Genomic DNA, 14,552 nt, shown 5'->3' on the forward strand with positions numbered 1-14,552 from the left:
TGGCCATACCCAGCAGAAGACCCTCTTTGTAGATTTACCAGAAGTGACCTGGGAGTTCATTCCTGACAAAGTTGTCTGTGTTGCCATTTTGACCTGCTAATGGAAAATAAATGCTTGAAATCATTTGAGCACCCATTATATATGATGCATACATTCCGAAAACAAAACCTGGGATTAATTTTCTTGCCTTTTTTTTGTATAGCATCATTTCAGTGTGTTCTGTTTGGAAGTGTGCTCCAGAATAACTTACTGGAGGGCTGAGAAAAAAATGTCACAGACTGAAAAGGTAATCTAGATCAATTCAACAGAGTTCTTTAAAGCACTTTATATGTATGGGAATTGTGAGTGATACTAAAAATGGACCAAGACATATGTGGTTATAGAACACCTGTTCTTCGCACTCAGAGAACTTATAACCTTCGCGTGGGATGTAAATGCATAAATAAATGTGGATAGAAAGTGCTCTTAAGTGCTAAGTTTCAGTATAAAAGTTCTAGGGAGACTTAGAGGCAGACAGTGTGGGAGGGAAGAAAGTCTTCCCAAATCCTTCTTGGCTTACTGAAAGAGTTAAAAAAAAAAAAAAAAAGTGGAGAGGGAATTGGTAGTGTGGAGGGAAAAAAATTTTTTTAATAAAACGCACATTTTCTACACAAAATAAGATTTCCCTCAGGTGTGGGCAGTTCATGTACTTTATGCACATTAATTGTATAACTAGAATTCTTTGTTCTAGACACGGTGCCAGATTCTAAGGGTTCGAAGACGAAGACTAGAATCCACAATTACTTTAGGGTTATGGTATTAATAATTGAGGAGTGAAGGAATAAAATAAAAGTGTATATAAAGGAGAAGGAGAACTCAAGTTGTTTTTAAATAGTGTTTCTCCTCCAAATGGAATTTTGGGAGTTTTACGTTAAATATGAAGGAGTGAAGTTGGGCGTTTAAGAAGTAGTTTTAGAGCCTTAATCTTTGACTGTTACCGCTTTTGACTGATGGAAACTATTGGATCAGATGCTGTCAGTTTATGTTCAGTCTTTGAGAGATTGACCTCAGTAATTTTGTTTTGTTGGTTATTTTGTTTTACTTTTTATTAGCTGACGAATTTTATAAGTTTTTAAAATTCTTTTTGCTACTGTCATTTATTTGATCTGATTATGGTATAATATAAGAAAGAGATACTTTGAGGATTTTCTCATCTGTAAAGTGGGGCTTATTAGGATCAAATGGGAAAATGTAAAATCCACCTTTATGTAGATGTATTTATTAAACACAGTGTTGAACCAGGAATAGGATAGATTGGCATTTTATTTAAAAAAAGAAAAAAAAAAACCGATCAGTTTATATACCAGGTCGATATACATATGTGACCTGTCGCTTTTGGAAACTTTAGAAAGTGTTTTTGTATCCCATTTCCAATAGTTTGTCACTGATAAATGGGTCATTCTTTAAGCATCTGGAACTGTTAGACACACACACACAAACACACACACACCCCATTTTAATTAAAAGCTTGGTATTTAATCTCTAATGTTAAATCATGAGAAGAATGGCAGATCTTACTACTCACTAATATAGACTCTTTTCTCAGAGGATAGTATAATTGAAATCATGTATTAAGTATCAAGATATAACATGTGAAAATTTTGCCATATTTTCTGATTAGAAATGTTTTTAAACACTTGAAGGTAGGGTTGTATTTTTTAGTTTGTTTGTTTTAATCTTCTGATAGAACATGTATGATTAATTAGTGCCTAAGAGGTATCTTCCTTACAGAATTGTAGACCCAAGGCATATTTAAAGTGGAAGGAGCCTCTAACCAAAAGGTTGGCAGTTAGAATGCACTAGGCACTCCTTGGAAACCGTATGGGGCAGTTCTACTCTGTCCTATAGGGTCGCTATGAGTCGGAATTGACTCGACGGCAGTGGGTTTGGTTTTTGGTTTTGGAGCCTCTAATCATAGAGTCTGGGGGTACAGATAGCCAGAGTTCTGAGAAACTGTTGCCTAAGCAGGAAAAGAGGATTCGCTTGTTGCGAAACTCATTCATGGTTATCAGCTGTGAAAAGTTACAATGGTTCTTTACATAGGAGCTCCAGAAAGAAGTTTAAGATTGTATTTTTTAAAAACAGGTGAAGAACTACAAATGTAAGCTTTGTTTTAACTACTCAGACACACCTTAAGCTTGGTAGTTGGGCGACATAACATAGCAGCAGTGTATCTAAATTGTAGGCTTTCTTTGCAGCATTTTGAAATGTGAACTACACAGCAAAATAAGTACAGATCTAGAAAATCCCAACTGTGGAATGTGGAGGTAAAGGGAAATAGCTTGGTAGAAAGCATGTTCTTTCCATTAGCTTCTAAAAGCTTTGCTTTCGTCTCTAGCTTGTTGGGCTTTTACTTTCTTTTATACAGGATAGGTTCTCTGCTACTAAGTGTCTCATTTTTGCCCTAGTGGTGAGTCTTCAGGCACAAGTGAGCAGTGCTCTGCTTCTTCGTTGGTACGGTGGAGAAGTTTCAGAGGGCCTCCTACCTCAAGCAGAACGATTTTTTTTTCTCCCTTTCTAGACCGTAAGGCTATCAGTTTTAGTTTATAATTTTAAATGGCATTGTAACCTCGGGATTGCTGTTCCAACTGGAACCCATAAATTTCATTTTGGGTAGCCTTGCTGGAGAGCATAGAACAGTAGCAGCCATGTTAAAAAGCCTCTACTATGCTTCAAAGGAATCCCTGAGGGTTTTTCTTTTCCTTAAGCTAGTTTAGTCTTGATGGTAAGGATGGCTCAGGACCAGGCAGTGTTTGGTTCTGTTGTACATGGAGTCGCTATGAATCAGAGCTGACCTGACGGCACCTAACAAGCTTAGTTTACCTCTGTGAGCCCATTTTACTTTCCTTTGCATTTCTTATAACTGCCATAGATAGTCATTCTTTTGCCAAGAACCATAGTCAGAAAGTTGGCAGGAAAGAGATCTATCAAGAATGGGATACTTGAATGGTGTTTTTAAGCCACCTCTCACTACAGAGAGGACCAGGAAGGCAGCATGAAATGGTTATGGTCACTAACAGCTTTCTAAATCTTTTTTTTTGGCATTTGTTTATGTTGATCAATTCCTTTTTGGAACCATGATTTTCCTTATGTTCATGAATTTAGTCATGCGTTAACTGCTTCAAACTCTGAGCCTATTATTGTTAGGCCTATTATTGTTGTTATTAGGTGCCATTGAGTTGGTTCCAACTCATAGCAATGCTGTGTACAACTGAATGAAACACTGCCTGGTCCTGCGCCATCCTCAGGTTATTATTTCCATGTGATTTTGAAGTCTTTTAGCCCCATTCTTACTCTGGATTTGGTTCTTTAATTTCCAGCTGTCTTTAGAACGTTTCTATTTCTCTCTCCTTTCTCCCAAATTTCCTATTTTGTCCACTACATTACTACTCTCAAACTTAAAAACTTGAATTCATTTTGAAAGTCTTGTATCTCTGCTGTCAAATCTGTTATAAAGTCATGTGTCTTCCTGCACACAGCCTCTTTGGTTTGTTATGCCTTACCCATTCTCACTGTCACCTTCTTATCCTCATGGATTTCACTTCACATCTAAATTACTTCAGTAGCCCTGCAGTTGGATCTGCCTTATGCAGGTCACCTTTCTCCTCTAATCCAACTGGTATAAAGTGACCAGCTTAGTTTAACTAAAATACCACTTGTCTTGCTGCTCTCCTGCCAAAGAGCATACAGTTTTCCCCAATTACTATTAAGACCAAGTTTATATTTTGGCAGTGAAGGTGGTCTGTTTTACCCATCCCACTTTGACCCATCCCACTTGACCTCCCACTGTTCGTTCAGACCACCTGCTTAGGATAGGGTCCTCTGCACATACCGTGGCTATGCTTTTCTTCTTGCCTTTTTCCATGTTTTTCTGGGACATTGTGGTGGTGTTGCTGCCTCCCAATCTATCCAGTCTTTCTGACTTGTCCAGAAAAACTTCATGGTCTCCAAAGTCTGTTAGCTTCTTTTTTTTTCCTAAAAATAATTTTCATGGGTATTTTTCATCTTTCCCCAATTAGATTATAAGCTCCTTGAAAGCAGGGCCTCTATTCTACTTTTGTATTTGTGCTTGGCAGTTTTTGGGCGGGTACTCAGTAAACACTGAATTAGTGACATTATTAAATCAGAAACTCAACTGATATGTTAATGCCATAGAAGCTTACGTGCTCAAAAACAGCTTTAACTTTTTGAAATGTTTTTTCCCCTGCTGGTTTCTTAGGTATCAGCTTTTAGTCCATAAACTTGGCTATTTTGATGAATTGATGTTCTGTTTAAAAGATCATTGCTTCCTAGAAGATTTAGATGTTTTTTAAAATGTTTACAAAAGTCATCAACTTGAATGTGATTCCAGGAAACTGAATGGTCATTTTGTGAATCTATCATCGGTATGTTCTTGGGAACAACAAACCAGTGGTTCTCACCTCAGTACTTGCCAGATGAAGGTATTTAAAAGTCATCATAGATTTCCCTTTTAGATGTTGGAAGAATAGTCTCTTGAGAATTTAAATTGAGATAGGAAAAGCATCCAGTAGTGAGACTGTAACTAAAATACCTCACTGTTCATCAGGAATGACTTACCAGAGCTATAGAAAGTACAGAAGACAAATGAAAGGCTGCCATGTAAGATAAACCAAAAATGATCAATTTTCAACTTGGATAAGTTAATGCATAAATAACCTGTATATAAGGGTCTTTATTTCAAGCTTGAAGGGTTTTTTGTGTGTGCAGTGGTGGGAATGAAAACAAAAGGAAACCTCCAGTGCAATGGTGCCAAGACAAGGTAATATTAAAAAGTGGCTTTTGCATGTTTTTGTTTTCTGTTTTGAATATGAGCTCACGTAAGATAGTAACCCTACTTGCCTGCTGTTACATGTCTGTACCACCGTCAGAAGCATAGTCTTGGCCTGAAAGACCCAAAGAACAGATGAGTATCACATTTCAGTGTTTTAATCAGAGACACAATCTGGGTGGAAAGTTAACAGCAAATGTTTGTATGTGTGCTGTGTTTAAGAAAATGATGAATTGGTCCAGAATACCACTAATAAAGATGATCATTTTAAGCTGTCTTTGGAGAAGTAGGCACCCTCAAAATACTCATGAGATGAGAGATGGCAACCTTATCTTTTACCTTCCAAACAAGTTATGGACCTTCATCAACTCAATAGATAAATATCTTGTTCTTTTTCTTAGTTTTAAGTGCTTTTTAGTTTTTCATTATTTCTTATGTTTTATGTTTCTATCAGTTTCTCCTTGGTTTCCTCCCATTTCTTTGCTTAAATAATGCTTTGGAGTTTCATTTCTCTTTTTGATGCAGGGCCTCAAACTTGTTCTGGCTCAAACCCCCAGGTGAGAATTTGCATTTCTAACAAGTTCCCAGATGATGCTAATGCTGCCAGCTAGGGACCAGTTCTGATAAGTGCTAGTAGATCAGTGGTTCTCAAAATTTATTATACATAAGAACCACCTGGGGATCTTGTTAAAATGTACAGTCTGATTCAGTATATCTGGGATTGAAATCCAAATTATTATCAGGGGTTCGAACTGATTCAAAGTCCTGTTTTGACGTTTTTTGGTTTACTTTTCGTTGTTGTTGAAAATATACACGAGAACATATACCGATTTAACCGTTTCTACGTGTACAATTCAGTGACACTGATTACATTCTTCAAGTTATGCAACCAGTCCTACCCTCTTTTTCTGAATTATTCCTCCCCCATTAGTATAAACTCAACTGCCCTCTAAGCTTCCTGTCTAACCTTTTGAGTTGCCATTGTCAATTCAACCCCATACAGGTAGTTCTTAATTTTTTTATACATAAGGTGAACGTTTACAGAGCAAACTAGTTTCCCTTTCAATGGTTTGTACGTAAAGTGTTCTATGACACTGGCCTCATTCCCCACGATGTGCCAGCACTCCACCCATTTCCGTCCTTGGTTCTCTTGTTTCCTTTCATCCTGAATTGCCTTTTCATCTTTGCTTTTGGGCAAATGTTGCCCTTTTGATCTTGTATAATTGGTTGTTCTAAGGAGCACGTTCCTCTTGGATGTTATTATTTATTTTATGGGTCTGTGGTTTGGCTGAGGGTGGTCTTCAGAAATGGCTTCAGTTCCAGTTCAGAAGGATGTGTTAGGGCCATAGTCTCAGAGTTTCCTCCAGTCTCTGTTAAATGAGTAAGTCTAGTCTTTTTTGTGAAGTTGATTTTTTGTTCTACAGTTTTTCTTCTGCTCTGTGGGACCCTCTCTTATCCCAGTCAAAGCAGTCAGTAGTGGTAGCCGGGCACCGTCTAGTTCTTCTCGGGGTCATGTAGGATGTGGTTCATGAGGTCCATTAGTCCTTTAGACTAATTGCTCCCTTGGGTCTTTAGTTTTCTTCACTCTCCTTTGCTCCAGGCAGTAAGAGACCAGTAGTTGTATCTTAGATTGCTATTTGCAAGCTTTTAAAACTGCAGACGCTACTCACCAAAGTAGGATGCAGAACTTTGTCTTTATGAACTATGTTGTGCCAATTGATGTAGATATCCCTTGAGTCTATGATCCTTTGCCTTGAGACCTAGGAACACATTCCGCAAGGAGTTTGGTCATATGTAAGATATAAGCAACAGCTATAGTTATGTATGTAGAACTATTCACCACCAAACCTATATCTGCAGGTGGATGTGTTCCCTTATGCCCTTCCACATGTTTTGACTTTTTGCTCTTATGAAGGATCCCTTTGTAAAATCTTCCCAGGATTTTGAATATTTTTCCACATTTCTTCTATGTGTTTTTACCATAGAATGATCTTTATAAGACAAAAGATTCTGTCCTGCCTCGTTGCTCTTTTCCTCTTGTTAACATTTTGATTGCATAAGTCAGAGGTAAGAAGTTCATGCTTTTTTTATTAAGGAATGTTGACTCAGATAAAAACTCAGTTGAGAGCAACCTGTAGGTTAAAATCAACTACTTAGCATGTTATATGACATGTAGTAGGAAAAGAAGGAAAATGATAAAAATAGGAAGAATTAAATAATTCAGACAATGGCTAGCTTGAGAATATTTTTGGTCATTGTTCTTTTGGTTTTTTGTTTTTTTTTTTAAAGAAATGATGAGGTGCCTTCACAATAAGAGATTGCTGCTTTCATTCTTTGCCAAGCCAGGAACATAATTTGAGAGAGAGACTCTATGTTATTTTGGAACCTATATTTCTGAGCCTCCTCCTTTCCACCTTTTACAAATAACAATTGGGTGTTTTGATCTAGCTTGGTTCTATTTGGAACCAAACAAATCAATGACAATAACTATTAAAAAAGAAAAAAAAACTATAAAAGATTTTATGAATGAACTGAGAACTTAATAAAAATTAACATTCAAAATGTAGTGTCTGCATTTTACAGATAAATTTGCAGATTGGATTTAGTAATTGATGTCATCTCTTCATAATTATAGAGATTCTGAAACTTGCTCTCGAATGTAGAGTAGTTAAAGCAAACGGAAGAAATGATGAAGTAAAAGAACTGAACAGAAGATTTCAAAGGGCAGCTGGAGAAGACAGAGTATCATAATGACACGTGTGAAGTCCTGGAGTTAGAAAACCAAAAGGGAAGAACACAGCATTTCTCAAGATGAAAGAACTGAAGGAAAAAATTCAGTCTTGCAGTTATAATATTGAAGGATTCTGTGGGCAAAATATTGAATGACGTAGGAAGTAGCAAAAGAAGATGGAAGGAATACGAGTCACCGTACCAAAAAGAATTGGTGATTTACATTCATCCATTTCCAGAGGTAGCATATGATCAAGAACCAATGGTACTAAAGGAAGAAGTCCAAGCTGCACTGAAGTCATTATTGAGAAACAAGGCTTCAGGAATTGATGGAATACCAATTGAGATGTTTCAACAAAAGGATACAGCGCTGGAAGTGCTCATTCATCTATGCCAAGAAATTTGGAAAAGACAGCTACCTGGCCAACCGACTGGAAGACATCCATATTTATGCCTATTCCAAAGAAAAGTGACCCTACAGGATGCAGAAACTTTCTAACAATATCATTAATATCACATGCAAGTAAAATTTTACTGAAGACAATTCAGAAGTGGTTGCAGCAGTACATGGACAAGGGTCTGCCAGAAGTTCAGCCAGATTGAGAAGAGAACGTGGAATAAGGAATATCATTGCTGATGTCAGATGGATCTTGGCTGAAAGCAGAGAATACCAGAAAGATGTTTACCTGTGTTTTATTGACTATGCAAAGGCATTCGACTGTGTGGATCATAACAATTATGGATAACATTGTGAAGAATGGGAATTCCAGAACACTTAAACATGCTCATGTGGAACCTGTACACAGATCAAAGGCAGACGTTCAAACAGAACAAGGAAATACTGCGGGTTTAAAATCAGGAAAGGTGTGCAATAAGGTTGTATACTTTCACCATACTTATCTGTATGCTGAGCATATAATCCAAGAAGCTGGGCTATATGAAGAATGCAACATCAGGATTGGAGGAAGAGTTACCAACAGCTAGTGATATGCAGTTGACACAGTCGTGCTTGCTGAAAGCGAAGAAGACTTGAAGCATTTACTGGTGAAGGTCAAAGACTGTAGCCTTCAGTATGGATTACACAACGTAAAGAAAACATACAGAACATGAAGAAACAAAGAAAACAAAAATCCTCACAACTGGCCTAATCAGCAACATTGTGGTAAATGGAGAAAAGATAGAAGTTGTCAAGGATTTCATTTTCCTTGGCTACACAATCAACGCCCATGGAAGGAGCAGTCAAGAAATCAGATGATGCATTAGACAAATCTGCAAAAGACCTCTCTTTTAGTTTTACAGAACAAAGATGTTACTTTGAGGACTAAAGTGTGCCTGGTCCAAGCCATTTTCAGTCACCTCATATGCATGCAAAAGCTGGACAACAAATAAGACCGAAAAAGAGTTGATGCCTTTGAATTATGGTGTTGGCAAAGAATACTGAATATACCATCGACTGCCAGAAAAATGACCAAATCTGTCTTGGAAGAAGTACAGCCAGAATGCTCCTTAGAAGTGAGGATGGCGAGACTTCATCTTGTATACTTTGGACATGTTATCTGGCGGGACTAGTCCCTGGAGAAGGATATCATGCTTGGTAAAGTAGAGAGTCAGTGAAAAAGAAGAAGACTCTCAACAAGGTGGATTGACACAGTGGCTGTAGCAATGGGCTCAAACATAGCAACAGTTGTGAGAATGGCACAGGACCGAGCAGTGTTTTGCTCTGTTGCACCGAGGTCACTATGAGTTGGAACCAACTTGATGGCACGTAACGACAACAACTTCATCTTCGTATGTCTTTTTCCCAGTCTATAAACAACAGATTATACACTTTTGCCTTGTTTGAAAAGCATAACCTTCTAGAACCTGAAGGACCCTTCATGTAGTAAAATACTTTCAGAATGACATTCTTTCCTACCTTCAAAGCAGAACATTTGCCTTCTAGCAACGCATTCTAATATCATTAAAAATGATCAGTCTTATTAATTTATCAATTATCTCTTTTTTATAAATAGCTATTTCTGTCCTTCGTATACTTGAAGATGTTACTTTATGTCTCACAGACCTTGGAGCGTTCCTGTAGTAAAGGGCTATGTTTCACTTTACTGCTCCCTTTTAGCCAGAATGTTGAAGTAATCAAACTGCTTTCTATTTGGGATCTATCTTTTAAAATACACTGTTTAATGAAATTTGTCCAGATTCAAATGATTGGGGCTGGTGCATTCATATCTTCAAAACGTCACACTGTAGTTTTTCTGTAGCGTACCAGGTGGCTAGAAGGTTAAGATGGTAGCATCTCCTTTGGTAATAGCTTTTGAAAGAGTCTGGAAGACAGTCCTGATTTTTTCAGATTGAACTTTCAAGCTTTGATACTTTTCTTAAAGTTATTTTTACACATTAATCAACAACGGATATTTCTTACAAGACTTACGTAGCTTGAGGTAAATGCTCTCCTAAGATCTTGTCTTCCCCCACTTCCAAAGTGTATGTCTGTCTACATTACTTAACATATGACTGTAGGTTGTCTTAAGGTATTTTCTAAAATTCTACTAAGGAACCACTGGCATATTCAACTCTAGTACCCGTTTAGGATTTGTAGTAAATGAAACTCTTTTGGAGCTGAATCTTTTAGTTATAGTCTCCCTTGAAGAGAAAGTAAGGATTTTTCATTAAAATAATCTTTTGCTTTTTGTCTTATATTTATTCTTTTTAGGTAGGTAAAGGGATATTGAGCTGATGCTAAATTGTTGCAACTCTAGGTCTAGAGTCCATGCCACATCCATTTTCAATCTAGCAATGGGTAGTAAAAGACACTTGGAATCCTGTTTTTTTCCCATCCGCTTTTGACTGTTAAATAATACTCACAGCAAGTATTTAGCAATTAGAAACGCTTTGTACTTTGTTCCGCTGCCTTTCACAAGAATCAGGTGTGTAAAGTTGAAATTTCCTGGCCAGAATTTGGAAGACTACGATGTGATTCCCTGGGCCTTGATTCCAGAAGAAGGAACTCTCTGAAAACGGGTTTACTAGTTGGTGGTGAATTCATGAGTCGCCAACTACTAGGCCTTTATGTCCAGATAATATCTTAATTTATGGAGTAAGGTCCCTGAGTTCTCCTCTTTCCTTCCACAGGGCAAGCAGGAGGACTTCAAGACGACAGTTCTGGAGGGTATGGAGACGGCCAAGCATCAGGTGAGGGTGGCGTTAGATGCTTGCCACTTAGTAGCAAGAGCCGCCAAGTCAGGGATTGATGCTTGCAAGTGTTTTTGGCTGTGGTATCCACATTTTAGCCAGAAGCGCAGGGGACATTTAACCCACAGGATAGAGTAGTATAATAGGAGAGAGCATAGCCAGACCAAAAGCAAGCAAAACCTTCTGAAGTCCTCAGGCCGGTCTCAGCCCTCCGCTCTTCTTCATGTTTTTGAGGAGATGGTGCATACTTTTTCCACAACAGCCTTTACAGTAATAGTAAACTTGATATAAAATACAGACTTAGGAATCATGGGACCTTTAATAAAGAAATACAGCAGTATACATAGATAGAAGCCATAGGCTGGAAAGTCTTTACAAAAACAGGACCGAAAGGCATTCTAGGACTAAAAAACCAATTGCCGTCGAGTCGATTCCGACTTGTAGCGACCCTATAGGACAGGGTAGAACCATTCCATAGGGTTTCCAAGGCTGTAAATCTTTACAGAAACAGACTGCCACATCATTCTTCCGCGGAGCGGCTGGTGGTTTTAAACCACCAACCTTTCACTTAGCAGCCAAACGCTTAACCACTGTACTACCAAGGCTCCTTATTCTAGGATTAGTCAGAGGTATGCAGGCAAGTGACATCTTTTTAGAAATGATTGTTACATGATGTTGGGTACATTTTTTTTTTTTCCAGTTTACATAGTTAATCATTTTGGATTTTAAAAATCTGTTTCTCACATGAAAATTATCTTCTAAAAAAAGTCTGCCCAAGATACTTCTTTTTACACCCAACGACATGTAATTTTTAACCTCTAGGAAAAAACAAAGGGTTAAATGATTTATAGGGGTCACCATGTGGAACAGTTAAAGTTTGTTCCAGTAATCCAAGGTAGCATGTCTAGATTTCATCCTTTGCTTCTTAAAGAACGTTTTGTGTGTTGCGGTGCTCAAAGCTGGTTTGTATATACATTTTGATAGAACTGGAGTAGGTATTACTTTGAGAGTTTGTCACTTTTCAACTGTTAAATCACTTTCAAATTATTTGTTGCAGTTGCTGCATATATGTGCATTTTACTGTCTTGAATCGGAGTAGTTCAGTGTTAGTACAGAAATTCATAGTTAGGGGATACGAATGTTACAGGTAGATGCTTTTACATGTTATGCCAAGGGTCAGAGGTTGGGAACCAGTACATGCTGATCTTGGAGGAATTAAAATCCTCATTCAGAGTTTATATCTTGGTAGATAAACCTTTAAGAATGCTTTTCATCAAATCATCAAATGATACACAGTTAGGCCTTCCATGGGACCTGTCGTTGGGGATGGCCTTTAGAACTCTAATCTTGAAGAAAGAAATTGAGCTTTCTTTTGTTGCTTTTTGTTTTTATGTGAATGAATATTTGCTCTTTTGCTTAAAGTGCATAGGATGTATTGCTGAAAGTAAAAAGAGACTTTCATAACCTGTGGTGCTACTGACTTACCTCTTAGTGGAATGTAAGTGCTGAGTGTTTCCAGGAGTGGTGGTAACTGTTCTGAACCCTTCAGGATCTCTTTTCAGGTCTTCGTCATGCTCAGAAGCATGCATTTGTGAGATGATCAGTCAAAGTTAGAAACGTGTGGCTATAAGTGATCAACATACTTCTCCTAATGAAGTCCCTCATGGGTGTCTTGCTTGGGGCCAGGGTCATGTCTTGACTTCTTAAAATCCGTATCAATTTGGTGTGTACATCCTGAATCAGAGCTGGAACGGAACGTGAAGTCATCTGGTCAGGCTTCCTGCCTTTAAACAGATAGTATTGTATCACCCCTAGTTTATGGATCAGGACTTGTAATACACGGAAGTTAGACCAGGGATACACCAACAGTTGGGAAGGAGGAGTGTGAACCCAGAAGTCTTGGTTTTTAGTATATGAACTATCCCTTACACCCTCCCTCATAGACTCATTTAAAATTGCATTTACCCTAAAGATCAAAATCCTAAAGCAAAGGAATCATGATTCTCTTCTTTTTTTCTTCCCAGTATTTTATTTTTAAACCATTATAGGACTTAATATGGTACATCTATAGTTTGCTCATTTTAAGCAGTCTTTTACATGTAGCTTCCATCGGTTTTTGTTTTCACTCTTCCAATAGAAATCTAGCTATGGTAGGTAGTTATCTACTTTATGAAAAAAATCAAAGGCAAGTCATTCACTGGGGCTTTTCTTCTCTGTTAATTTTTATGTATCTGTTACCTTACTCTGGTCAAATATTACTTGTGTCATATCAGAATGAGGGGCAGGGAATGATTTCATGGAATAGAGGGCCTATATTCTTACACCCCCTATTATTTCCGTAAACATTTAACTAGCTTACAGTGTTTTCAGAGAAAGTGTTAGCCAGTCAGACCATTAGAAAGGGTGGTTCTGCGTCAGCATGACTGCATTCTGAAAGCGTTAATGAAATTTCCTGTGTGAAGTGGTAAGCAAGAAGGAATTGAACAGAGGGTAAGACCGGTATATCTGCAGCCTTGGGGCTTCTTAAAAATTTAGGCAGCATCTTCTTTGAAACATTCTAAATTTCCAGAATACCAGATTCCATTAAGTGTACACAGACCCCAAAGTACTAAACTGTATTCCAGAGCCAAGTGTAACTTAACTTATGAATTATCTCTACTAGTGAGTGCTACTTCCTCTTAAAAAGGATGTTGTTAAGGTCAGCTGCATTCTTTAAGGCTTTTCCCCCAAGGGAGATACAGATGCATTAGATCATGCAGGCACCTTATTACTTCACTTTGGAAATGTCGTATGTTTGGAAATGTTTGAGCTTCTGTGTAGTTTAGGTTCCACATGAACATATTTTTTGTTTCTTTAAAAAAAGCTTATTTTCTCACAGGCTTTTCATCCTAGTTTTGATAAGGATCTTCATTCCTTGAAATAAATAATAGTCTTTATCTCGAAAAAACAAAAGGAAGGAAATAATTACTGAGAGTTTTTAAAGACCATTTTTTTAAAAAAAATTAATGTTGGTATAAGAATAACTATTTGTAGATACATAAAAGATAGAAGTAGAGAAAAATATTCTAAGCAGGTATTGATGTCACAAGTGACTTTTAGCTTCTTTAATTCCTTTGGTTAAACTTTGATGCTTGATTTATAGATGCTTTGAAACTGTCACATGATTTATATAAAGTTGGCTAATAAGGCAAATAAAATTTTAATTATTAAATATTCTCAGAGTTCTCAAAGTTAACCATATCACAGTGGTTTTTTTTTTTTTTTTTTTTTGATGATGAAAACACTTGCAATGAGGAGCCACATGTAAAATAAAAGCCAGTGTTTATTCCTACTTGGTTATCCTGGCTGTCATTGAAAATAATGCTTTGTAGTAGGATTAATATTCAACCCATGAAACCAAACCCGTTGCCGTCGAGTTGATTCCCACTCATAGCGACCCTACAGGCTAGAGTAGAACTGCCCCATAGAGTTTCCAAGGAGCACCTGGTGGATTTGAAATGCTGACCTTTTGGTTAGTAACCGTAGCTCTTAACCACTGTGCCACCAGGATTTCTGGATTAATGTTCAGTGACCACTTATTAAATATAGAGAAGATAATATAATGATCTACAGAAGATAATATAGCTAAGAAAACAAGAAGTATACCTATCTTTAATGGGGAGAAGTAGAGTTTAATAGAGATGGCTGATTTTCAGCTTCATGGTATCCAGTCATGAGATATACCAAGAAGTAACCTTTAAAGAGATACTCGGTTCAGTACCCAGGATTAATGTGTAGACAATGTTTCTTACAATGTAAGATGCTT

The 14,552-nt window shown here is 37.5% G+C and overlaps 1 protein-coding gene across 3 annotated transcripts in view; it reads left to right on the forward strand.

Annotated features, from left to right (window-relative positions):
• KDM1A (lysine demethylase 1A) overlaps nucleotides 1-14,552 on the forward strand; it is a 59,096-nt gene that overhangs the window by 11,722 nt on the left and 32,822 nt on the right. For 2 of the 3 annotated variants that reach the window (XM_049878225.1, XM_049878224.1), the window contains exon 3: nucleotides 10,688-10,747. The exons of the other annotated variant lie outside the window; for it this stretch is intronic. In XM_049878225.1, coding sequence (XP_049734182.1) covers nucleotides 10,688-10,747 — 60 coding nt within the window. The remainder of the gene's footprint in view (nucleotides 1-10,687; nucleotides 10,748-14,552) is intronic. 3 annotated transcript variants of the gene reach the window in all.

Source organism: Elephas maximus, chromosome 3 (genome assembly GCF_024166365.1).
Source record: "Elephas maximus indicus isolate mEleMax1 chromosome 3, mEleMax1 primary haplotype, whole genome shotgun sequence".
In the NCBI taxonomy this organism is placed as follows: Eukaryota; Metazoa; Chordata; class Mammalia; order Proboscidea; family Elephantidae; genus Elephas; species Elephas maximus.